The sequence below is a fragment of the Simochromis diagramma genome, unplaced genomic scaffold (genome assembly GCF_900408965.1).
Source record: "Simochromis diagramma unplaced genomic scaffold, fSimDia1.1 OVJJ01000483.1, whole genome shotgun sequence".
Taxonomy (NCBI): Eukaryota; Metazoa; Chordata; class Actinopteri; order Cichliformes; family Cichlidae; genus Simochromis; species Simochromis diagramma.
Window position 1 is genome coordinate 5,587,438 of NW_024386835.1, and position 24,529 is coordinate 5,611,966.

General features: G+C 41.6%; 2 protein-coding genes across 3 annotated transcripts; one reads left to right on the top strand and one right to left on the bottom strand.

Moving 5' to 3' along the window:
* Window positions 1–1,917: 1,917 nt before the first annotated feature.
* On the bottom strand, window positions 1,918–5,595 carry LOC120731774 (keratin, type I cytoskeletal 18-like). Of its 2 annotated transcripts, none has more exons than XR_005695413.1 (7): window positions 5,048–5,595; window positions 3,717–3,799; window positions 3,472–3,628; window positions 3,216–3,380; window positions 3,006–3,131; window positions 2,505–2,795; window positions 1,918–2,192 (listed from the first exon to the last, which is right to left on the bottom strand). XR_005695413.1 is itself a non-coding variant. In XM_040028998.1 (7 exons), exons 1-7 carry the CDS (start codon window positions 5,501–5,503, stop codon window positions 2,153–2,155), a joined length of 1,248 nt encoding a protein of 415 aa, XP_039884932.1. In that variant the 5' UTR covers window positions 5,504–5,595; the 3' UTR covers window positions 1,918–2,152. The 2 variants fall into 2 exon arrangements, 1 of the variants encoding a protein (XP_039884932.1); XM_040028998.1 differs by having other exon boundaries at window positions 2,575–2,795.
* An 8,534-nt stretch (window positions 5,596–14,129) lies between these two features.
* Window positions 14,130–19,566, top strand: LOC120731776 (keratin, type II cytoskeletal 8-like). The gene is made up of 9 exons (XM_040028999.1): window positions 14,130–14,671; window positions 15,939–16,147; window positions 16,715–16,775; window positions 16,912–17,007; window positions 17,105–17,269; window positions 17,716–17,841; window positions 17,981–18,201; window positions 18,308–18,348; window positions 18,576–19,566. The coding sequence occupies exons 1-9, from the start codon at window positions 14,219–14,221 to the stop codon at window positions 18,884–18,886; spliced, it is 1,683 nt and encodes a 560-aa protein (XP_039884933.1). The 5' UTR covers window positions 14,130–14,218; the 3' UTR covers window positions 18,887–19,566.
* Window positions 19,567–24,529: the final 4,963 nt, after the last annotated feature.

Genomic DNA, 24,529 nt, shown 5'->3' on the forward strand with positions numbered 1-24,529 from the left:
TTAGTTCACAAACACTTGTTGTAATAAATAACTACTCCTGACATTTTGGAGATGTTAGCTCTTTATACAGTAAAGTTACAGTGGGATACAAATAATATCAGACTGATCCTGCCACGATTTGTTTCCCCCTGTCTAAATCACGGACAAACAGTATCCCACTGTTGTTTATGTTTTTAAACCCATTTTGCACAGAGAGGTATTTTTTTTGAAAAATGTATTGATAGCAATGTTGAATATTATTACACAGGAAAAAAACAACTACATGTAAAAGAAGTAAACCGTGGTGCTTCTGCCTTTCTAAATAGAGGGACAGTAACTGCGTGTTTATATGTAAGAGTGTAAAACCTGAAGATAGAGACAAAATACTGTTTATCTGCCATTCTGCAATTCCTCTCATGTAAACAATAACGTGGCGCACAGCTGACGTGAAAAAAGGCACATACCTTTGACGTTGTGTGACAAACTCTGTATTCCTCGTCCACACGTAAATGCAAAAAATGAGTTTTAAAAAATCTCAGTTTTCGGTGTGGACGACACAGCTGCGTTTTCAAAAATACCCGTGTAGGTGCGGACGTAGCATAAAAGAGTTAGTAGTTTATTTTCTTACCTGCAGATTACTTGTATTTGCTTAATTGTTTATGTTTGAGGTGTGAAATAAACCGCAATTGAGCAAAATATGTGTGTGTGTAGTTGGAGGATGTGTTAGTACGTGCGTGTGTGCGCATGCGGGGGGCGCGAACATTTTTCTGTAAAACAAAGGGGGGCCCAGCGAAAAAAGTTTGGGAACCACTGCATTAATTTAATAACGTGGTTAGCCTACTCAATGTAAATTACACACGAACAACATTAAGCTACTCACGCAGAGAAGAACGGCTGCTGCTGCCGTCATCATCCGTCATCATTTCTGCTACACTGGCAGGGCTGGGGGCCAGGACTCTCCTCTTCGGGTTTTTGGGGGATGTTGCATAACAGGCAATCCACCGGCAGTAGATGTGCACGGTGTGAGGTCTCGCAGCAAGCTATCAAATACAGCGCATTTCTCGGCTTTTAAAAAAAACACTATGCGTCGCCAGGTGTTTCATCGGATTTGAGGTGTTACCTCCTTTGACAGTATCACAGTATCAGCTTAAATCACTTGTTGCAGGCTGCTGAGTTTGCATCTTTTGCTGTGAAGTACAGCCAGACTTTGACTGCCTCTTTGGGCATTTTGAATGTGTAGCTCTGCTCTAAAAGAAAGTACGTACCTGGACCCGCCTACTATCCTCGGAAACGTAAAATGATTGGCTAGAATCTAAAGCGTATCACAGCTCAAGAAAAAAAAGCACCGAAATAAAGCACCGAAATGTGCGCTGCTTTTCGGTCTGGTTACTGCCGTTTATGTCAGAACCGGTGCCATCGTGGCACCGGATACCGGTACCCATCCCTACTCCTTGGTGCATATAAGTAGTAAGGCAAATTCTTATGCAGCCACCTAGGTGGCTCATTTAGGACTACTTCTTCCCCCTAGTGGCCACTTATCATGTTGCATTTGTAAGATTCACGTTACAAATTATGGCCTTTTCTCTGAATGGGATAAGCGGAAAAGAATGGATGGATCGTGGCTCATATGGATGGATCATGGCTTTTATTTCATCATAATATTTTGAGATGCAGCAAATGATAACACAGATAACAATTTCCCTGAATAAGATAGCAATATAGTCAAGCAAATTTGTGGATATTTTCTTTTTATAAATTGTTGGTTTCACCAACAGTAATGATCAGTTAATTTATTATTATTATTATTATTATTATTATTATTGTTGTTATTATTTATTTATTTATTTATTTATTTATTTATTTATTTTTAATTTAGTAAATGCCTTTACCTACCAAACATGAACTGAACTGAAGTGAGAACCAGACAAAAACTGTGAATTCAGGTTTAAGAAGTGGTTTTATTTGTTTTTATTTTGCGGTCAGATCAGGCAGTGATCCATGTTTCGCTGTGGTGGAATAATGCCTTTATTAAAAACTGCTTAAATTAGGGTTCACTTGACATGTGGTTATAGTGCAAAAAATGTCAAAACTCCTCCACCCACCCCACTCATAATTAATGGGTGTGGGCAGATTGCTTCCATTGTTGCGTTGACTCCCAATCCTTTGTTCCAAATTAGTCGGCGGCCTCCAGCTCGTCCAGTGCATCCTGGAGCCTGTGCAAAACACAAATGAAACATTTTGACTTCCAGAATATTCACATTAAACTGGCCTTGAGACCATAACCAGCTGAGATTTCTGCCTCGCATAATGTCTTGATGCATGCATCAATCATCCAGGTAAGGAAATCCCAGAAAGTTGATTCTGTTTATCTAGATGTAGCATTTTGATTCTGCTCATCTAGATGTTGCGTTTTCAGAAAACACTACATCTAGATAAACAGAATCAACTTTCTGGGATTATCTTGCATAATGGTGTAGTTATTTTTGGCCATGCAACTCATGCTATCAATTGATTTTCATATTCACCTCCACCATCACCATCATCTTGCCTTGACCTGCATTTTTTTTTCTTCCACCACATCTTTATAGCTCTTACTTGAAGTCTCCACCATCCAGCAGAGTCTTGTAAGTGCTGATCTCGCCCTCAAGTTTCATCTTCATGTTGAGCAGCGCCTCGTACTCTTGGGTCTGCTGCTGTATGTTCGCGCGTAAGCTAGCCAGCTCCTCCTCCAGCCGGATAATGAGGGTGTTATACTTCTCCATTTCCATGTTGTTACGTAGCTCTGTGTTGCGCAGGGTGTCTTCTAAAGAGGCTTTCTAATAAAAGGAGAAATAAAAGCTGTAAGTATAAAAAAAGATGAGGAAATATATGCTTTGCTAACTAAGAGTGGGCGCAGTGGTCATGGTATTCAACTGTGCCAATTTTGTAGTAAAAAGATATAGAGAATGCATTATGGAATAGGGTCATAAACTTAGAAAGGATTTGATAATTTCATGTTTATAAATAAAATCAGTGAAAATGCTTACTAAGCTCTGTTGAGATGCAAGTTCAATTTCCAGAGTCTGTATCTGTCGTGATAAGTCGCTCTTCTCCATTTGGGCCCCCTGGAGAGCTTCTGTGTTCTGTGATACCTGCACCTGCACATCTGCAATCTGCCAGGGACACGAAAGGAAGATGGTCAGAAACACAGTGGCTCAGCGTGTCTTTTGAATCAAACTTCTTGATGTCCACCGCACCTGATTTTCATGCCACCGTTTGAGATCTTCTGCGTTTTTCAATGCAATCTTCTCGTAGTTGGCTCTCATGTCCTCCATGATCTGGGACAGGTCCTGACCTTTGGGAGCGTCTACATCCACCTGCACACCTGACTGTGAGATCTGACTCCTCAGCTCCATCACTTCCTGTTCTCAGCAGAATGAGAAAAGAAATGAAGAAGACAACAAAACGTGTGACTCTATATGTTATTATCAATCTGATGAACCGCAAGCTCACGTTCTCATGGTTCTTCTTTAGGAATAGAAGCTCCTCCTTCACGGCTTCAATCTCGTTCTCGATGTTGAGCCTGCTCATGTTCGTTTCGTCGAGGACTTTCTTCAGCCCGCCAATGTCGGCCTCCACGGACAGGCGGATCGCCATCTCATTCTCAGATCTGTGGGAATGAGCAGACACAGTGTATGAGAGACACAATCGCAGAGTGTAAGAATGACTCCACATGCAAAGACGAGACGATCACATACTTGACTTTGAAGTCGTCGGCAGCGAGGCGGGCGTTGTCAATCTGAAGCACTAAACGGGCGTTATCCATTATTTTATCGAAGATCTGGACAGGAAAATAAAACATTGTTTAAAAAATTATTATTTTATTATTTTCATTTTACTTGATTCTGCTGTTTAGAAAGAACAGAGCTGCTTAACTCATGCACAAGTCAGTAGCCAGTTCTAATAATTATGTGCTTTGACACAGCATTTTTTGTAGGCCCGACTTGCCTTATGTAACCACTGATACTCAAAAAGTCAAACTGCAAAAACCGACCGCAGCATGATTGAATCCATAGTAACCTGTAGTCATAAAAGAAGAACCATAAACTGAAGAACAGGAAGCGAGGGTGTTCCTGTGCCAAAACAGAATCTGGTTTGTTTTAGCGTTGCCAGAGCAACATGTATCCTGTCTCAATAAATCATAGAGAGAAAGTTTCTCTTCTGTCCACCCAACTGCACATGTCTCTGTCTGTCTGTCTCTGTATGTATCACCGATCGCATCTATGCGTGCACAGAGGGGAAAATTCTTTATCGTGACTGTGGCAGTGAGTCTATGATTTCTTCTTGTTTCCTGTCACAGAGGGGAAGGGGAAATACTTTAGTGTGGTAAAAAAAAAAAGAGTAAAAAACTAAAAAAACCACCATAAATGTGTCATTATGTGATGCAGAAAAGCGGGACTCTGGAGAAGAATGTGACATTTGACTCTGCTGATTGTTATACAACCACTGCACTGACACGCATCTATCTGTGCGTGTGTGTGTGCACACTCACTCTGGCACTATGAGATCGCTTTGTATGTACGAGTGCCACACATCTGTTTCCCATTGAGCGCCTCCTACACTACGCATGCTTGTAGAATCCACATCTAACAAGCAGAACCATTTAGAAATGCTTTTGTCTGCTGGTTTTCTGAGAGCTTCGCAGTCCGTCTCTCGTGATGATACCCTTGTGTTGGTGATTCATCAGAGGAAGTTGGGGCCAGTCGAGAGTTTTATGGGGGAGGGGACTGGCTACAGTTGAGCTGCCACACCCGTCGTTCTCTTTAAAGAAATTTGATAACTTACAAAGGAAACACTGCTGGTCTCAGTAAAAGATTTCTCCAGCTTCATTTTCAAACACAGGTGATCTTTAAATAAAGATTATGTTAAAACCTTCTTGCTGGAAATATGTAGTGTTGAGTGCTGTCACATGCACTCATTGATTCTCAAATTTTAGCCCAGCTAAACTATTTCTAAAGTATCTTTCTCACTGTGTCTTATCAAACACCTTTTCACTTTTCTAACATTTTCATTTGTTTTCAGTTCTTACCTGTCTGCGTAAGTCGTCTATGATGGGCTCATACTTGCTGTAGTCTCTCATGTCAGGGCCTCCTTTCTCCAGGGCCTCCATGATCTTCAGCTCCAGTTCCTTGTTGGCCTTTTCCAGGGTCCTCACCGTCTCCAGGTAATTGGCCAGGCGATCGTTCAGGTTCTGCATGGCTCCCTTCTCATTGCCCAGGATCGAAGCACCGGAGCCACCACTGGCTGTCACGGACGCGCTGGCACCACCATAACCGGCACCACTGTAACCGGCACCCATGCCTCCACTCAATCCACTGCTCAGCTTAAAGGAGGTTGAAGGTCTAAGTGGAATACCAGAACGCAGGGAAGATGCAGAAGCAGAGGAGATGCGAACATCCTGTCCACCAGCACCAGCATAAATACTGGCAGCACGGTACACTGGGGTAGAGCGGGTGAAAGACATCCGACTAGATCTTGTGGTCATGTTGGATAAGTTTAGACACGGCAGAGGATGAAGTGAAAAATGAGATGTGGAGACTCACTGCTGGCTGGTCTAGAAAATGACGCCGGCAGTGGGAAGTGGGGAACTTATACTCCTGCCTCTCTCCCCCAATGAAAGCTGGTCTCTCAGACCCTGCCCACTTCAACATCACCCCAGTCTTTGTTTCCTGTTTCACTCACTCACGCACTCACTCACTCTCTCATATGCTTCCTTTTCAACCCACAATGTTTTTTCTGTCTCCAAGGAAATGTGTTAAACATATTTTGTGGTGTAAACATGTAATAGCCTTCTGAGCAGAACTACAGAGACCACATAAACCAACGCACACAACAAATAACAGAAAGCAGCAATGGACAAGCATATGTTTCTAGCGAGAATTAAAAGCAAATATTAAAGGGTAAAATATGGTGAGTATGCAACGAAATACTTTTGGTTTGCCCGAGAAAGGAATAATGCCTAGTACTTGCTGCATGCTTGCAAGTTTGTGGTCAGCCAGGCCCAAAATAAACAGCCTGTGCCAGCCTTCCTATCTTAACTGAACTGAATACAGTATGAAACAGCTACAACTAAAACATGGCGTTAAAGAAATGTCTCGATCAGATTAAGCAGATTTAGAAAAACCACACCAGAAGTGATGCCATCTGATTTACTAACAGACTCAGCCACGACTGTGATCGAATTCCAGCACACTGAGTAGGATGTACAATGATGAACAAAGAAATCGGACATAGTGCTAGGAATACCTGTGACACCCAAGCTTCAGCTGGATCTAAAGGCTCTGCAAGAGATGAAAAACAAAGGTTAGCTGATACCCGGGTCAAAGTACAATCAAAAGGAAATAAAAGCTGCCCTCATTCAACTGTCACAGTATAGGCAATTATGTGCACAAATCAATTTCTATTGAGGATTCTGAACAATTATCTTTGAAGTCTTATCTTATTTTGTGCCTCTGGACATTGCAGTTTTTCTCTTATCCTTTGAGAACCTCAAAGAAAGTAAAACAGAATACTGCAGTGCTCCTTGTAGCTGTCCTAAAAACGTGTTTGCAACATGATGAAGGTGAATAAATGAAGTGGAACATACACATATAGAGGACTGATATATACACTGGAGTAAAACCCTGTGATAGACTCTCAAACACAAAAACCTTTAATTTTCTTAAATCCAGTTACAGTATTTAGTGCTCCAGCATGACCTTGGAAGCGCTTAAGTGAACCTAAAGTTGTGGCCAGAGAGGGTTTTCCTCTCTGAGCCCTTAGAGACCTGGATAATGAAGCACCCACAGGGGGAAATTCCAAAGACTCAAACAACCTCCTGCACCCCCTTACAGCCTCATTCTTTTCATTTCTGTTCCTCCCTTCGCCTCCAAGCTTGATCAGCTTTCACCGTGTACATTCCCACCCTATTACTGTGTATGTCTTTACTAATTTAATTTAGTAACACTCAGTAAGAAGAGCTTGTACTGTAGAGTGGCAAAATAGCAAAGAAAAAGCAAAGAATGCACTGCAGCAGAGGCAGTTTAGAGGAACGATGAATGAAATCAGCATGACTCATACCTCATGACTTGTGGCCGCTGTCTCGTTTGTTTGAATGTGTGTTGGCAACCTTTTCCCCAGGCCAGTAAGTCCTAAACCTTGCAGTGACAAACAGAGAAATAAACTTGAGCTACAGGTTTATATAAGACTGCTTAATCTCTAAATTGCAGAAAACATCCCAGATTCAATCAAGACTCTTATCTTTAAATCCCGACTCACACCACTAAGATTTCTTTTTAAACCAAAGATAATAAAAGGAAAATAAGGGGATACTGGAGAGAATGGAGACTGTGAGTCATAGTAACACACAGCAGGAGTCTGGAAACCACTGCAGAAGTTTCTGTTCTTTTACAAATCTTGGCCAACTGTCAGATTACTGCAATGCTCAGACTGCTGCGGCCTTGAATTAATTTTACTTCCCTCCTTTCTCTTTAGTTTCCTTTCTTTACAGCGTAAACCGTATGCTCGTAGATGTATACAAAATCCAAAATCTACATTTGCATAGATGCTTTTGCATATTTATAATCATGCATATTGTATCTGTGGTCGTGTCACACATACACAAAACAGTGCTGACATGCATGTGAGTATGATACACTCCAAGTGACTCACATTTCTGCATCCTCCCTTCCTCTTTTTTGTCATTCTTTCACTGACTCATCCAAGATGCTCAAAGATACCAAAGAAGGGACCTTGTTTAAATTTGTACATACAGTACTGTGTAAAAGTTGTGAGCCATCCCTGACTTCTTTATGTTTTGCTACCCAGGAGCCAGACTTTTTTTTTTTTTTTTTTAATGGTCTTGAGCAATAGTTCTCCAGGCTTTCTTAAGGTCTTTCAATTTTTCTTTGGAGATTAGCAGCTGTTATACTTTTAGTCCATTCCTTGCAGCTGACTATTTTTAGAGCATTTTTGTATGTTAAGCCACTCAACACTGACCTATGAATCATTCAAGTATGAAAAAGGTACCTAACTGAAGATATAAACTTAATAGAGAGTACATTTTATGTCTTCAGGCACTTTTTCTCTAGCAGCCTGTAGACTTGTAGTCAAGACTGCCTAAACCAAGACCAAGACAAAGACAGACCGAGTCAAGACCAAGACAAAGTCGAGACGAGCAAAGACCGAGACAAAAAGGTCTTTAAACTGCAGCCAGATGCTGCTTCGTTTACTGGTGTCAGGCATATTTATGTGTTTTTGGGATGCACTCGCACAGCCCTCCTCACCACTGTCTACTGTCTCACTCACTTACTGAGAGGACAGGCGCAGCTCCACTTGACTGTCACATCTCTCACCCTCTCTGTTTTTCACATAATGATATTATCCTATATCCTTGCATGTGATTGGCCACAGTATGGAGGGATTGGAGCATAGCTGAGTCACTGTGTGAGAGCTGAGCAGGGAAAGGAAATTAAGTGAGGAGCTGGCTCTCGCTCAATGGGAGTCGACTCTTCTGATTCACTACAAAGCACTCTCTAAGCACGGCTCTTAGAGCTGATGCTTTTGCGCATGACACATTATCAAACGTTACGTTGTGTGTCATGGATACTGTTGACTCCAAGTCTCCCGATCACTATGTCGATCTGAGACAGCAAGACCGAGAAAGTGAGACCAAGACAAGACCAAGATCAAAGTCCGTCGAGACCAAGACAAGATCAAGTGAAGACCAAGACCGGTCTCGAGACATCCTACTCTAGCACCTTGTCACAAAATATGTTCTCATTTATTTACTTGATTCTATGAAAAATGTCAAAGATAACACATTTTGAAAGGCATTAAATGCTATCTTTGGATCAGTGAGGTAATTCCCAAAGAGCTATTAGCTGAAAACATGGCATATCTTAACACTGTGTGCAGTGTGTCCTTAGTGTTTCCTGTGACGTAAAAACTATCTACAGCAGATAATCAGTGCCTGAAAGTCATGTCCTCTCCACAGAGCTCGGACCTCGACGTTACTGAAGCACTGTGGGATCATGGCGAGAGAGAATGGAACAAAAGCAAGCAAGCATCCAAAGAAGACTACTTAAAGAAATGATAAGAAAGCTGCCTCAGAGATTCCAGGCTGCGTTAAAGAATAGAGGTGGTCACACTGGATATTGTCAGTAGAATTGTACAAACACATTTATTTTCTAGGTTAAACGTGGACCACTGGCAGACAAGAAAGCTCACACAGCAGAGGTTATTGAATTGTGTCGCCTAAGAGACATTTTCTCTGTGAGATGTCATTTTCATTTCTGGCACAAAGACATTTCACAGGAAGACCTAAAATGAGCCTGAGCTACGAGCTCGAGCTGATGCACTGGAGAGTCACCTACATGCCCCTGTGCACAAGGAGACAGATTAGCTTAGGTTCATTGCAGAGTTCAGCAATATAACTGATTTAAAAAATATCTGTTTAAGTGGTAATTTCACGAATTTATCCATTGTGTTTCAAAATGTATTTGAGGAAATGTGCGAGTTTATTCTCTACCAAAGTCCATGCCCTATTTCTCAGTTTTAAAGTGATTCACACTATAATTTTTCAGTTTAATATCTTTTACTATGCACCTCCTGTAAATTAACATTCACAATGTAGACGTTTTCACAATACCAACAAATAAATGACTCGCTTTATGCATGGAAATGGATTCACTTTACTGAATCTACCTCTGCGGTCCAACCACAAGGGGGCACAAGTCTCAAAGCAAACAAACCTACTGGAGCAGAAGAAGGGTGGTCCTCTGCCTTTAGCGAGTTTATGTCCATTGAGTTTATATACCTCTTACCAAGCGCGTAAATGTGTATTTCATCACTGTATGTGGGTGTTTTTTTGTTTGAACAGGCATTCAAGGGTGAAGCAGGAAAAGAGTTTTATAGCACATACTTTTGATTGCTTTCAAGGCTTGGCAAGCTCCTCTAAACACAGCAAAGTCCAACTTTGAAGACCAAAGAAGAAAAAAAATAACAGCAACGCCACTTCTTACTGTAATGAATATTTTTGCATGCCTGCTTTTTATGCCATTTCTAAGTATCTGCATTTTAATCTTTTATCATATACCTGTCAAATGATAGCTACACAACGGGGGAAATAATTGGATCACTTGCTGAATTTGTAACTTTTCTCATTTCTAAAGAAATGATCCGTCTGTCATTTTTATTGTAGTTTAATTTTAATGGGGAGAGACAGAATATCAACAATTAAAAACAAAACAAAACACATTATACAGGGTGGGCCATTTATATGGATACACCGTAATAAAATGGGAATGGTTGGTGATATTAAAGTCCTGTTTGTGGCACATTAGTATATGTGAGGGGGCAAACTCCTCAAGATGGGTGGTGACCATGGTGGCCATTTAGAAGTCGGCCATCTTGGATACAGCTTTTGTTTTTTCAATAGGAAGAGGGCCAGTTGAATGGCCCCCAAGGTCTCCCGATCTGACCCCCTTAGACTTTTATCTTTGGGGTCATCTGAAGGCAATTCTCTATGGTGTGAAGATACGAGATGAGCAGCACCTGAAACTACGGATACTGGATGCCTGTGCTGGCATTTCTTCTGCGGTGTTGCTATCAGTGTGTGAAGAGTGGGAGAAGAGGGTTGCATTGACAATCCAACACAATGGGCAGCACATTGAACACATTTTGTAAGTGGTTACGTCGAAACCAAGCACACCATTGTTTTTCATTACCAATAAGTTTGATGTGTCACATGGCCCTCTTCCTATTGAAAAAACAAAAGCTGTATCCAAGATGGCCGACTTCTAAATGGCCACCATGGTCACCACCCATCTTGAGGAGTTTGCCCCCTCACATATACTAATGTGCCACAAACAGGACTTTAATATCACCAACCATTCCCATGTTATCACGGTGTATCCATATAAATGGCCCACCCTGTATAACAGTTATAAATTGATTTGCATGTCATTGACTGAAATAAGTATTTGATCCCCTACAATTCAGCCAGAATTCTGACTCCCTTATATTGGCTATGTTCCCATATGCCACTCAAATTGCAATTAATCAATCACAGATACTCCTGAGCTGAATTCATTATGTGTGTAAAGTTGTCCTCAGAAGTAGTTTCTTCTATTCCAAATGGTACCACCACAGGAAAGACCAAAGAGCCCTTAAAGGATGTCAGGGAGAAGATTTTAGAGCTGTATAAAGCTGCATGGGCACTAAAACCATCAGCAATTGTGATTATTCATAAATGGAAGAAATATACAATGACCATCAGTCGCTTTCGGTCTATAGTTAGATGCCTCATGAGAAAGGTGGCAGATCAGCCCAAAACTACAAGAGATGATCTTGTTAGTGATCTGAAGGCAGTTGGGACTACAGTCACCAAGAACACTATTGGTAACACACGACACCGTTACAGATTAAAATCTTGTAGATTCCCCTGTAACACACACAATCAGTTTCAAGGTCTGACCAACCATTTCAGCTGTGGGAAAAAATGACAACCAATAAAATTCTAAAAGACAACATGTATTAATACAATGATCAAAAAATGAAGGAATAGTCAAGTCCAGTGTCCCACTTGCAAAAGGATAAAACACACAGTCCAAGGCCAGAGCCAGCTATGCCACAACTCAGTTACACTTTACATGTCGACCACCCTGTAAGTAGAAGGCCGGTAATCACTCTGGCCCCAGCAACACAACTATAGACCCAAGTCTATAAATCTGAGTCTTTATATCTCTGTGAAGGCAGTCCTTTTGTTTTTTCTTGCTGACCGTCTAAGTTCTTGATAAATGAGTTCTATCTCTGCACCTTCTGGGCCAACTTCTAGAGAGATTCCTGTAGAAAGCCAAAACCCGACCCGCGTGGAGCAGATCTACAAGTCTGTGGCAATTTATTTACAGATTTGAAACTTACTGGTTGATTGTCTCCACAGATCAGATTCTGAATTGCAAAGGTCTCAATAGGTTATGACAACGTTTGTTAATGAACATCTAAGTGATTCAGAGAAGGCTTGGGAGAAAGTTCTGTGGTGAGATGAAACCAAAATCGAGCTCTTTGGCGTCAACTTGGCCCGTCGTGTTTGGAGGAAGAGAAATGCTGCGTATGATCCAAAGAACATCGATCTTACAGTCAGTCATGAAGGTGGAAACATTATGGTTTGGGGCTGTTTTTCTGCTAAGGGTACAGGATGAGATCACTGCACTGTGGGGCCGATTGAGGGGTCCATCTACCATAAAATCTTGGATAAGAACCTTCCTTCAGGAGTTCTGAAGATGGGCAGGGGTCTTCCAGCTCAAACAATCAAACATTATTACCCCAAGTGTATGTATATTGTTGGGTTTTATAATAATAATGAGCATATTGGTCTGTAAAAAGAATGAGTCACTGATAACTGCTCATGTAACTGTAAGTTAACTTGTTGTGCATCCCACCCTGTCCAAAATGAACTTCTCAGTGAGAGTCAGTGGTTGTGAAATAGCTTTGTTTCTTATCGCTGCTAATTGCCTTCTCATATACCCCACCAGCTCGTCTTCTCAGCACCCTTCCTCACTGGCTTGTAGCATGTATGTGGATCTTTCTCAGCACATTCCTGTCCTGATGTGTCATCTAGCAGCTTCACACAAACCATAACATCACCAGCCTCAGAGGAGCGTTGGGGGATTAACTTCTGAAATGAACCTTTTCACTTTTCTCACACAGAAAAAAAAGGAATTATCAGGAGAGATGAGACAACTAGCTCTAATCATGTGTTAAAAAATAAAATTAGCACAAAGTGCAGCTCTGTTCATGAGCTAGTGCTCGTCGGAGAGGCTGAGTTAGTGAAACAGCAAAAAGGCTGTACATATGCTGTGCAAAAAGACTTGTACATATATGGTTGTCTCCAACTTTAGCACAAGTGCTCCATTGTGAAGTACCACGTCACCGTTTGAGATTAGCCAAGTGAAACACACATTTTTTGATCAGCCTACAAGTCTTTTTTCAGGTTGTACTTTCCATAAGATGTACCCCCTTGTGTCTGTTCACATTTATTTTGCACATGGCAGTGTACCATGGGATTTCTCTCTTTCCGTGAGCTCATAAATAGGTGGTCTTTTTTCCCTCCCTGACAGATAAAACCTGAAAAACAAAGAACAGACGTTTGCTAAAAATGTTGTTAGAGGGAAGACGTTGGGTTATTCTGGTTAAATTAGGCAACAGCCATTGAAATGCCCTGAAAAGATTGTGAGTCATAAATCTGCCAAGTGATAAATCAATGAAGATTTCCACAACGTGAATTGATGGAGTTGATGGATGTGTGTATATCAGCAGGTGAAGCGCAAACACAGAAGGAATGTTTATCAATGTGTGTGTGTACATAGCATAGATCGGTGGCAATTATTGCTGATAATGAAACACCCAGCCCATTACATAGTTTCTTTGTGCAAGCTGCACATTTGCATAAATCTGGTCCAACAGGTAACAAAACATTTGGTATAAAATGTTAAAAGACATATCTCAAAAAATACAAAGACAAAAAAGTGGTGGAACATATTCAATGTTTTAAATCTGCAGTTGTTTTGCTGGGTTTACATAGTCGATGCCCACCAGCTAGGGGAGGGCATCATACTGTCCAAGCACAGTTTACTTTGCCATATATCACAGCCTGTCAGAGGTGTTATAAAGTAGAAGGGAAGCTCATAAAGTGGTGTACATGTTCCTTATACCCAGTGTTTGCTGTGTGTGTATAAGTATGTGTAAAATACAATGAGGATGTAGATTGTATGTGTCCAAGGCGTGACTAAAGCATGTGAAGTAAACTTGGTTGCAAAATAATTTTAATGTAACTGTAACTATGAAGCATGGAAAATGCAACTTCACAAAGGTTGTTTTCCAGGTTTCCAGAGCTTCTACTTTCAGAAGCTCTGGAAACCTTTTTTTATATATAAAAAAGGCATTCTGATATTACGTAATTCTTGTGCTTTTAATGTGCTGTAAAAGTGTAATATGATGCAATTTTCTCCCCTGACATTCCCTCATCTCTCCCCCTCTTGCTCTTTCTCCCCCCTTATCCTTCACTCCCCTACTGAGGACACCAGCCAATCGCACCTCAGCAGGGTTCCTCCCCTACTCTGATAAATAGTACACAGGACCAGGGTGGGTCTGTCTGCCTGACTCTCCTCTCAGCAGTCTCTCCTCTCACAAAACCTCAGTGCTACAGACTTCCTCCAACACCATGTCTGTCAGAGCTGTGAAGACCACCGCCTACTCCACTGTGTCCTCACCCAGAATCCCAACGCAGGGCTTCAGCAGCCGCTCCTTCTCTGGCTATGGAGGTCATGGTGTGGGGAGTGCCAGGCAGAGCTACGCTGTCCGCAGCTCATATGGAGGAGTGGGCAGCAGTGGTGCAGCTGTGGGTGTTGGGGGCTGTAAGACGGTCGGTGGGTTTGCCGCTGGGGGATCCGGACAAAGATTAGGTGGCGTAGAGTTTGGATATTCAGGCTTTGGTGGAGGTGTAGCAGGTGGCATGGCCAATGAATTTGTGGCCCCCATCACAGCAGTGACAGTGAACAAGAGCCTGTTGGCTCCCTTGAACCTGGAGATCGACCCCACCATCCAGGCAATCCGTACTGAAGAGAAGGAGCAGATCAAGACCCTGAACAACCGCTTTGCTTCCTTCATCGACAAGGTCAGTCGAGGTTGTAATGAAATGTGAAATCTTGTGTTTGAAATTTATGCTGCAGAAAAGCACATACAAACTGCAAAACACCAACAGCAAACAATCCACACTTCTATAAGTGACAGGAGTGCTGGGGTGAAACTGAATGTGACGGCAGTAGCAGAACAGCACAGACAAACTGCAGAGATACGCTACAAGCCAAAATAAGTGAAAGATGAAAGAAGTTTCATTTCACAGAAGAGATCATCCTTAAGACATTCCCTGTCAAAACTTCATAACAATGTGCCATCTATACAGTCTGCTGGGAATATTGCCTGGTTTGCTTAATGGCTTTCCTGCTTCCAGTGTTTTCACTCTCAGGCGAGATCATAGAGCTCAGATAAAAGGATCAACCTGGATACAGAGTACAGGAGTGGGATGAAGAGCAGATGAATTTTGCTCAAAGGAGTGCATTCCCCATACGAGCAATATTCTGCAAAACGAGTGGTTGTGAAAGTAGAGAGCGAAGTGTCAGGTGTCTACCGAACAGAATCCCGTTTGGAAAATCTCATTTACCGAATTATTTTCAACGTTCATGACCTGAATTTTCACCACCAGAGACCTACCACATTCTTTCGTTATCTGTCGCTGAAACCCATAAACAGACTAAGGTTCACAAAGCTTTCAGGAGAGCAGGGTGGGACAGAAGTTGATATAAAAATCAATCACGCTGAGGCTAATTCTCCTGCTTGTAAAACACAGCTCACGCGTCCACTCCTTTGCGCACTGGTGTGATATGGCACACCCACAAACAGCAGTCTGCCTCTCCTGTGTTTGCTGAGTGGTAGCACGGACCCCACCCAAGGTCATGACGCTTAATGAAAGAGCTGTAAAAGGGGCAAGCTGTGTGGCAAGTGAGAAACAGTGCCACTTCGTGTTGAAACGCAACACAGTGGGTTAAACTTGAGACTGGAGTATTTGCTGTGACAGATAGAAGCAGCTGGAGGCCAGAGAAGTCTGGTTACTCATTTTTTCCTTTCAGTTAATCTCTGTATGTTTTGGATTCAAACAAAACTCTTCAGTCACACCCAACCTATCCACCACATATCCCAGTGACCAACCACTCCATTATTTATTGTTTTCTATGGAAAGGTTTTGATATTTGTGTAACTCCCCCATTGTTTTTTTTCATCCACCAAGTCAGAGCTTCAGTCATCACATACACCCACTCGTATCTGCCCATTACATGTTTCCTTCCTTTTTCTTACTAAGCATTCATCCACCTTTCAATCTTCAGGTACGCTTCCTCGAACAGCAAAACAAAATGCTTGAGACCAAATGGAAACTTCTGCATGAGCAGACCATATCTCACTCAAACATCGATGCTATGTTCGAGGCCTACATTGCCAACCTGCGCAAGCAGCTGGACAACTTGGGTCACGAAAAAGTCAAACTGGAGTCGGACCTGCATAACGTAACGGGCCTGGTGGAGGACTTTAAAACCAAGTGGGTGGAGTTGAGATTTTTCACTTTAATCTTGCACTCTAGCATAAGACATGCTTTATTTGTCCGAGATTTGGGAGTCTTAAACTGCCAACGATACTCTGTTTCCAGTTTTCCTAGAGTTGTGCAGTTTGGCTTTTAGAAAGCCTGCAGAGCTATTTTTAACTTCCTGTCAGGAACCCAAAGTTTCAACAAGATAGAGCGGATAAGAAGATAAAAATAATCATTTGCAGTGTGGTGGAGCAAAAATAACAATAACCCTGAATATTCACAGTTAATATTCACTGTCAGCACCACATGTATTCACGGAGGTTTTCTTACTAGAATAGCTTATGATTTAAACAGCTGCTCCTTTATTCAGGAGGGGTTGCCACAGCACACAGATCTGCATGTTTGCCCTGGCAGACTCTGGGATTTTTCACATATTAGGCAAAGATGGTAACTTATGGAACCATTTCCATATTAACTTATGGAGCTATCAGTTCTGACAAAGCACCTTTCCCACCATGATGATTGCACACTGCCTGTTTTTCTTTATATACAGACTAAAACAATTCTCCTTTTCTGCAGGTACGAGGACGAGATCAACAAGCGCAATGAGTGTGAGAACAACTTCGTCTTATTAAAGAAGGTCTGTGCAGGCTTTCTAGTAAATGCGTGATCTTGAAACTACAATTAGCCTTCATGAGGAAAAATAATGCCCTCTTTTTAAACTTTGACTGTAATGAACAATGAATGTTCTCAGTGCTGTCTTTTTTCCAATAAAGGATACAGATGCAGCATATATGATGAAAGTGGACCTCGAGGCCAAACTGGATGGACTTTCAGATGAGATTGAATTCTTGAAGCAGCTCTACGATGCAGTAATGACCTCATTTCATTTTTCACTTCCAGCCTAATAAAAAGTGTTTCTACAGGAGGCATCAGTTGTATTTTTTCCCTCTTTTTTGTCCTTCATAGGAAATTAATGAGTTGCAGAGCCAGATAAAGGACACATCTGTTGTGGTGGAGATGGACAACAGCCGTAATCTTGACATGGACGCAATTATCGCTGAAGTGCGTGCCCAATATGAAGACATTGCCAAAAGGAGCAGAGAGGAGGCTGAGTCATGGTATCAGACCAAGGTGGGACCACAAAGCTATGGGAAACTAAAGCCCACAATTACGTAATAGATCATCATCTGTGAGGACAGTCCATTAAGCTTATTTAATGTTCATGAACATTTAAAACTGAAGAGCATGAACTTGAAATCTCTGCATGGTACAAGAGTTTTACTTGTGGCAGATGGTGTGGGATGCCTTCTCTTTTCTGACTTTTCTGACCTCTATTGTCTCCTGATATTCTATCTTAGGCGATTTCCTTTACTTTTATTGCAACATACTGAAAAGTTTCATATACAAAGAAGTCAAAGAGCAGAAAGCCAATATGGATCTGGAGATTGCAAACTGCATGTTCGAGTGCTGCAACATGATTTCCTGATCCCCATGTCAAATTAATTGTGCAAAAAACCTGCCAGCAGTATCACTTTGTGTTTTAAAGTTTCACTATGATCTGTCTCTTTTCATGCCAGTACGCAGAGATGGAGCAGTCAGCGGGTAGATATGGAGAAGACCTCAAGTCAACCAGGGCTGAGATTGCTGACATGAACCGCAGGATAGTGAGGCTCCAGTCTGAAATCGACATGGTTAAAGCTCAGGTGAGGGACAGAGATTTTCTTCTGTTCATTTGAATGATTTGAGGTTTTGACATTAAGGTAATAATTCAAACTGCATTGCCGGTCTTATGAAGACCATTGAATTCAATGCCTCACTCTGCTTGGCTTCTCCCACTTTTAGCGAAGCAGTTTGGAAGCTCAGATCGCAGAGGTTGAGGAACGCGGCGAACTGGCGGTGAAAGATGCCAAACTCCGCATCAGAGAGTTGGAAGAAGCTCTTCAGAGAGCCAAACAGGATATGGCACTCCAAGTCCGCCAATACCAGGAACTTATGAATGTTAAGCTGGCTCTGGACATTGAGATTGCTACATACAGGAAACTGTTGGAAGGAGAGGAGAACAGGTCATCTAAGAGCACCTATGCTCTCCTACATCTTACATAGCAATATACTCGTGCTTTTACTTGTTCTTGTTCTTGTCTTTTATTTATTATTTCTTTCTTCCCAAAGGTTGGCAGCTGGAATTCAGACCACTGTGTCCAAGCAGACTTGTGAGTTCATACTTGTGTGCAACTATTTCTAGTTCTGCTTTGTTAATTGCTGCTATATAGAGCATTTTACTGGTCAGACAAGCCCACAACCTTGCCATGACCGAAGTCATCTTATCTAGATATCATATCTGAGGATACAGTTTATATTGTTAGAATCTCATAATATCAACTCTGATATATTAGCATGTGTCAATGTTAATCACTCACTTCTTCCTCTGAATTTGTAGGTGTGAACTACAATGCCTACGGTCTGGAGAGTTCCTACATCCCTTCCTACATCAGCAGTTCCTTTGATAAAGTCAAAGCAAGCAGTGGGTCTACGTCAGCAGTCGAGGGAACGGCAGTGAAGAGCACCACAGTCACCAAGACGGAGACAGTGGTGATGAAGACCGAGGAGAAAAAAGAGAAGGAAGAGAAGAAGGAGGAGGAGAAGGAGCAGGTGGAGGAGGAGAAGCCAGCAGCAGCAGCCGAGGAACCAGAGGCTGTGGAGAAGAAGGAGCCGGAGCACGTGGAGGCTGAAGCTGCAGCCGAAGAGTGATTTTCCATCCTGTTTTGAGAAATTCATGATTTGCTGTTGAAGATTAAGAAAAAGCACATTCTTTTTCATTATCCAATTTTCACCCAAAAAATGTGTGAAGAAGTGTAAACACACCTTTCCTTCAGATATTTTTAACACAGCGGTGCTTATCGAGCTTAAATATCCAAAAACTCTCTACATTCTCTACTGTCACCTGAAGCAGTGCCAGACTTTAACTCTTTCCCCCTTAAACCTCCCCATACCCTATGACAAGTGTTGACAATCACAATATATATTAAAGGTAAAGATGTGGTTTGACGACCGTTTGAATAGTTTGAGTTTGTTCTATAAGCAGCCCTGAAATAAAGGGAAACCTCCAGGTTAAGAAAATAGCTTCAAGGCTACTCAAACTAGGCTTTCGAGGGCTAAAGAGTTAAACCTTTCACTGCACCACACTTTTTTAGCCAAAAGGCGGCAGTATTGTTTGTGTTTTCACCCTGTGTACTTCAACCAACAGGAGGCACTGCCATCACACCAACCTGTAATTCACAACTTTTAAAAGAAGGCCATTATATGCTGAGCAGGCAGTGACAAACCTGTTGTAGTTAAACTCTTAAATGTGATGAAGAGCAGCCACACGAGTTCTCGTGACTTCTACTTTCTGAGTCCTGTTTGCACAATAATAAACGTTCAAACAGAAATCTACATGATGTGCTTGTGTTGCGTTTTTGCTGAAATTCACTGACACTGTTAATTTTTCTGTAGTTTGTTAGCTTGATAAGAAAGTGAAAACAAATAGAAACGTCTTAAAGATGCACAGAACAGTCGTTACAAAGCACTGGAAATCACCTCAAGGGAATTGCTATCTTGGTTTTTCCGGCTGCTAACAGTTGCTTTCTCCAACACAAACAAGTACCGCTTTTGATAAAGGAGGCTTTCGACATCTAACATGAGAAAGGATGATAATCCACACAAATCTTTCCCTGGAATACCTGGCAAGTCCCAGCCTGCCTTGTTCACCCTATTTCAAGAGTTTCTCTTTCACAAAATGAACTGAACGTTAGGCCTTCCTCAAAAATGTCTGCAACTGTCATATTGTCTCTTAACACCAACTAAAAGCTCACATAAAGTGTGACCAAAACAAAGAAATCCAACACATATCCTAAAAAATAAAAAAAACAAGCATCAAACAAGCAAACTAAAAAAAGAAAAACCCCAAACCCCTAAAACATACATTTCATACTAAAGCTGACAGTGTTGAGAATCTGCAAGTGCTTGGAAGGAACACATGTAACATATCTGAGGACAGGAAGGGTTTCTCTTACAGTCCATTGTTCCTTAAGAGGCCTTTGAGCCCATCTAGGAACAGGTTTGAACATGAATTATGGGTGGTGGTGGTGGTGCCCCACCCAAGGCCATAGAGCCTCTCATGAGGTTATAGACAGAAAACTTTGCAAATACCACAATCCCACCCACTGTTCACGACACTTAATGTACTGCAGCCAGACACAGGGAGAGACTAGAGCATGTTCAGGGTTTGAAAGTCTGATTGGGAAAAACAGTCAGTGTTTATAACAGCATAGTAACAGCAGAGCTGAAATGAAAGTAGTAGCTATAAACTCAGGCTTATCATGCTTTAAATATCCTCCCTGAACTTAACATGCCCAGCTTTGCTCAAACTGAATTTAGTCAACACTGCATAAGGTTTCACTTTGAAAGGATGAGTATGAGAAATGTACTTTTCACTCAGTTGAAACTACAAAGATAGCTGGGCACTTTCATTTGCTTTCCTAGTAGAGAGTTAGATAAGAACACACGATACCATCCATGTCTTCCTGCATATTAACTGCAACCTGCAGTTAGTGTAGCTTAGCACTAAGCCTGGAAACAATGGGAAGCAGCTAGCTCAGTCAAAATGCAACAAAATCCAAGCTCAGTTAAATTAAACACATTGATTGTTGTTATGTGCAAAAAAACAGCTGGAAAATGAAAACTAACCATTTTGTGGACTTAACCTCTGGTGGGAGCAGTTTCTTTCTCAAGGGTGCTGGTACAGAATTTTTAGTGCTGTAGCTGCTTTCAATGTCTTTGTGAAATACAGCCCTAAAACATTAAACGTTAAACTTGAAATAGCAAAATGCTAAAAAGAAAGAAAAATCTAAGCAAAGTAACTTAACCTGTCCGCCACTGCAGATCACACCCCGACAGTCCTGTATCCCCAGTGGCCTCAGTAATTCAGACCCAACCAGGAATAGGTCACAAGTATATTGTCTGGTGTATATGCTCTGTGGTATCTGTTTTCTTTTATGATCTATTCATGCTTATTAACCCAGCAGCCTGTTCTTTATTATTTTATACTTGGTCTTTTTATACTTACTGAAACTTAAACCAGTGGGTGATGATTTTATTGCCTTGTGCAACCATCTGCTCTGAATGTTTTTTGCTATAGCAATACTCTGCTGTGACACACAGAACAGCACGGCGCTGCATCGTTTGTTGGCCCATCTGTCCCAGAAGCTAGACCAGCTACTGTATCCATAACCTCAGGTCCTTGATGCAATTTAATTCATTAATTCAATGTGATGTTGCAACATTCGTTCAATCGGTGTCATCTGCCCTGAGGATCCATTGTACTACATTGCAAGTACGCTGTGAATAACAGACTCCTCGCAGCAGTACTGCTGGATTAACGTGCATCATTCTTGTTGAAACAGGAAAAGCTGACTAAGCTGCAGGTCACTGTGTTGAAAAGCATCGACACTGCCCCATTGTGTCATATCTGCCCCAGCACCCCTTTCAGGCCTGTGAAGAAAGACTTTGTCAGAGTGACAAGCACAGAATTTATCATGTCTAAACAAATATTTACCGTAACAAAAAGCACTCATTTCCTAGAAATACCATAAGGTACAGGTGTGAGGTGTAGAATTCAGGATGGATGCACTGAGCATGCCCCCTCAATATTTAAGACTCATGCATTTAACACCTCAGCTCTATAAAACCATAAAAAAATAAAACAATTCAAGGGCATATGTAGAAAAATGGCTTTTTCAGAAACGGTAGATCTACTAGGATTTTCCCACACAACTATTTACACATAAGTATTTCAAGAGTGAAGGGTCCAGTATGAGCAAAGTGTACCTAAAAAAGTAGTCAGTGAATGTATCTGAGGACACTTTATTCTTGCTGAAAGTCATCTAAGTTTTGATACTCAGTATTTGCTAAGTGATTGTAGTGCCAATTCACATAGCACTTTGTACTGTAAGGTAAAGACCCTGCAGTATCTGTGAGAAAGATCCAAAGATCACATGACTGCCTACGAGCATGCACTTTGTGACACTGAGAAGGAAAAACTCCCTTTTAAGCGGAAGAAACCTCAAACAGAAGCAGGATCAGGGAGGGGCAGTCATCCATCGCGCCCGGTTGGGTTGATGGAAAGAGAAAAGAAGAAGAGGGCCTGGGCAGACAGGACAAAAACAGAGAATGGGAGAGATGACTTTAAATTATAATGACATGTTGCAGTCATTTAGAAAATAACTGAATAATAGCAAAGCAAAAATAGAACATTAAGTCATGCCTGTGTGTGTGTGTTTGTTGAGAATAATTACATGAAATTAAGAAGACTTATATTATATATTATCAGCCTAATATTGTAACAATTTAGGATGATTGGAGACTCAATTAAACACATTAAAGTCATAAGTCACCTAGGTGCTTTTCTTTACATAGAGACATTTCCATCACAAAATGAGGCAGACTCCACCCGCTTGTATTTCCTTCCCAATGCTTAAGTGAAACCTACACCCGTGCTGTGAGGGGTGGGGAGAGGCTATAGTGACAAGAAATATGAAAGAAACTTGGCGGTTGCTGTGTTTGGTTGTGTGAGTCACTGATAGCTTAGGGGGTTAGAACATGTCTTATATTCACAGTTGGTTTTTCTATATTTGTGTAATGTAATCTATAGAATGCACCCTTATCCAACAGCTGAATTCCTTTGAGAGTAAACGTGTTCACGCCTGAATGACATGAAATAATAAATGCTTTCTCCGTGTCACCCACCTGCATACATGCAAATCCTGTAACACTGTGCTCTTAAACCTGTATCGTTACATTAAGAGATCTTTAAACAGTATAAACAGCAATCTAATACTTGCTTTAATCGAATTAGCTTGACACTGCAGTGAATTTTCCGTCAACATGCCCAGCTCGTAATGCACCTGAAGTAACTTTTGTATCACGTAGCCAACCCAACACAAAAACACAGGGCATGCATAAGCCTACTAAAAAAAATAGATTACTAAAGTAGCCATGAGTCAGATCATTAGCTCATGAAAGACAAAGATTTTTTTTCTTCCCAGACTTGTTCAAATGTCTGACATAAACTTTGGCATTGCTTTCAGAAGATAATCAACTTATTGTGCATGATGACATCATTATAAATCAAAAATCTAGCCTGAAGTGGTGACTGATTAAGTTATAACAAGTGCCTGCAATGAAACACGATGACTTGCATCATGTCTTTCCAGTGTTTTTATGATTTAGTGGAGTGAACAGATTTAGTAGTCTCGGCTCTCTAAAACCACACTAGCGGCAATTTGGGTAATCGCTACCACAATTAGTCTCATCTAGAATTTGTCTGTACAAGTTCTGACACATAACGTTTCAGATGTGTTTCTTTACTATAAAAAAGACCTGCTATTCAGCTTGGGTAACAGGTCTTAATGCCTCTGCAGTCTTGGGGTGGAGGTGACTGACAGATAGAGGATCCACATCAACAAAAAGCAAGGGTGAATATTCTGGATGCCTGCTAGAGGTGTGCCTCTTTTCTTTTGTTAAACTGAGGCACGCACCTGCAGCAGGTACTGCTTTCTGAAGATATTATTTCTTCGGGTCATGATGCAGGACACTCACATTGCATTGTGACAATTTCTTGCAGGTACCAAATGAAATTTCATTGCACTGATTTAATCCTGGCCCAGGCCCTCAACTTTTTGGAGCTTGAATTGCTTCTTTCCAGTTCTAAATTGAACATAGGTGGGATTGTGAGTGTGAAAGGTTGTCTGTCTCTCTGTACGGGGTGATCGTGGCTCAAGAGTTGGCAGTTCGTCTTGTAATTGGAAGGTTGCTGGTTCGAGCCCCGGCTCGGACAGTCTCGGTCGTTGTGTCCTTGGGCGAGACACTTCACCCGTTGCCTCCTGGTGGTGGTCAGAGGGCCCGGTGACGCCAGTGTCCGGCAGCCTCGCCTCTGTCAGTGCGCCCCAGGGTGGCTGTGGCTACAATGTAGTTTGCCATCACCAATGTGTGAATGGGTGGATGACTGAATGTGTAAAGCGCTTTGGGGTCCTTAGGGACTAGTAAAGCGCTATACAAATACAGGCCATTTACCCCTACAGGATATCTCAGTGTAAGCTGAGATAGGATCAAGCCCATTCTTGCAAACCTAAATTGTATAAGTGGAAGACAATGAATGGATGAATGGAAAATCACCTTAATTGTAAATTTGCATTTGTTGCAACACTTTCTCATCCATCCATCCATGCATACATACATCCTCTTCTGCTTGTCCAATTCAGCATCCTATTCCAACTACCGCAGCTCTAGAGGCGGGGTGGACAAGTCGCCAGCCTGTCGCAGAGATTTTATCCATATTAATTAACAGGTGTATAA

Bases quoted from the DNA above. Each gene is read 5' to 3' on its own strand.
- LOC120731774 (XM_040028998.1), bottom strand. From the start codon at position 5,503: ATGACCACAAGATCTAGTCGGATGTCTTTCACCCGCTCTACCCCAGTG. The intron at 3,800-5,047 runs GTAAGAACTGAA...TTTCCTGTCCAG, and splicing joins TAGACGACTTACGCAGACAG to ATCTTCGATAAAATAATGGA. The intron at 3,381-3,471 runs GTGAGCTTGCGG...TGCTGAGAACAG, and splicing joins TAAAGAAGAACCATGAGAAC to GAAGTGATGGAGCTGAGGAG.
- LOC120731776 (XM_040028999.1), top strand. From the start codon at position 14,219: ATGTCTGTCAGAGCTGTGAAGACCACCGCCTACTCCACTGTGTCCTCA. The intron at 16,148-16,714 runs GTGGGTGGAGTT...CCTTTTCTGCAG, and splicing joins GTGGAGGACTTTAAAACCAA to GTACGAGGACGAGATCAACA. The intron at 17,008-17,104 runs GTAATGACCTCA...TGTCCTTCATAG, and splicing joins TGAAGCAGCTCTACGATGCA to GAAATTAATGAGTTGCAGAG.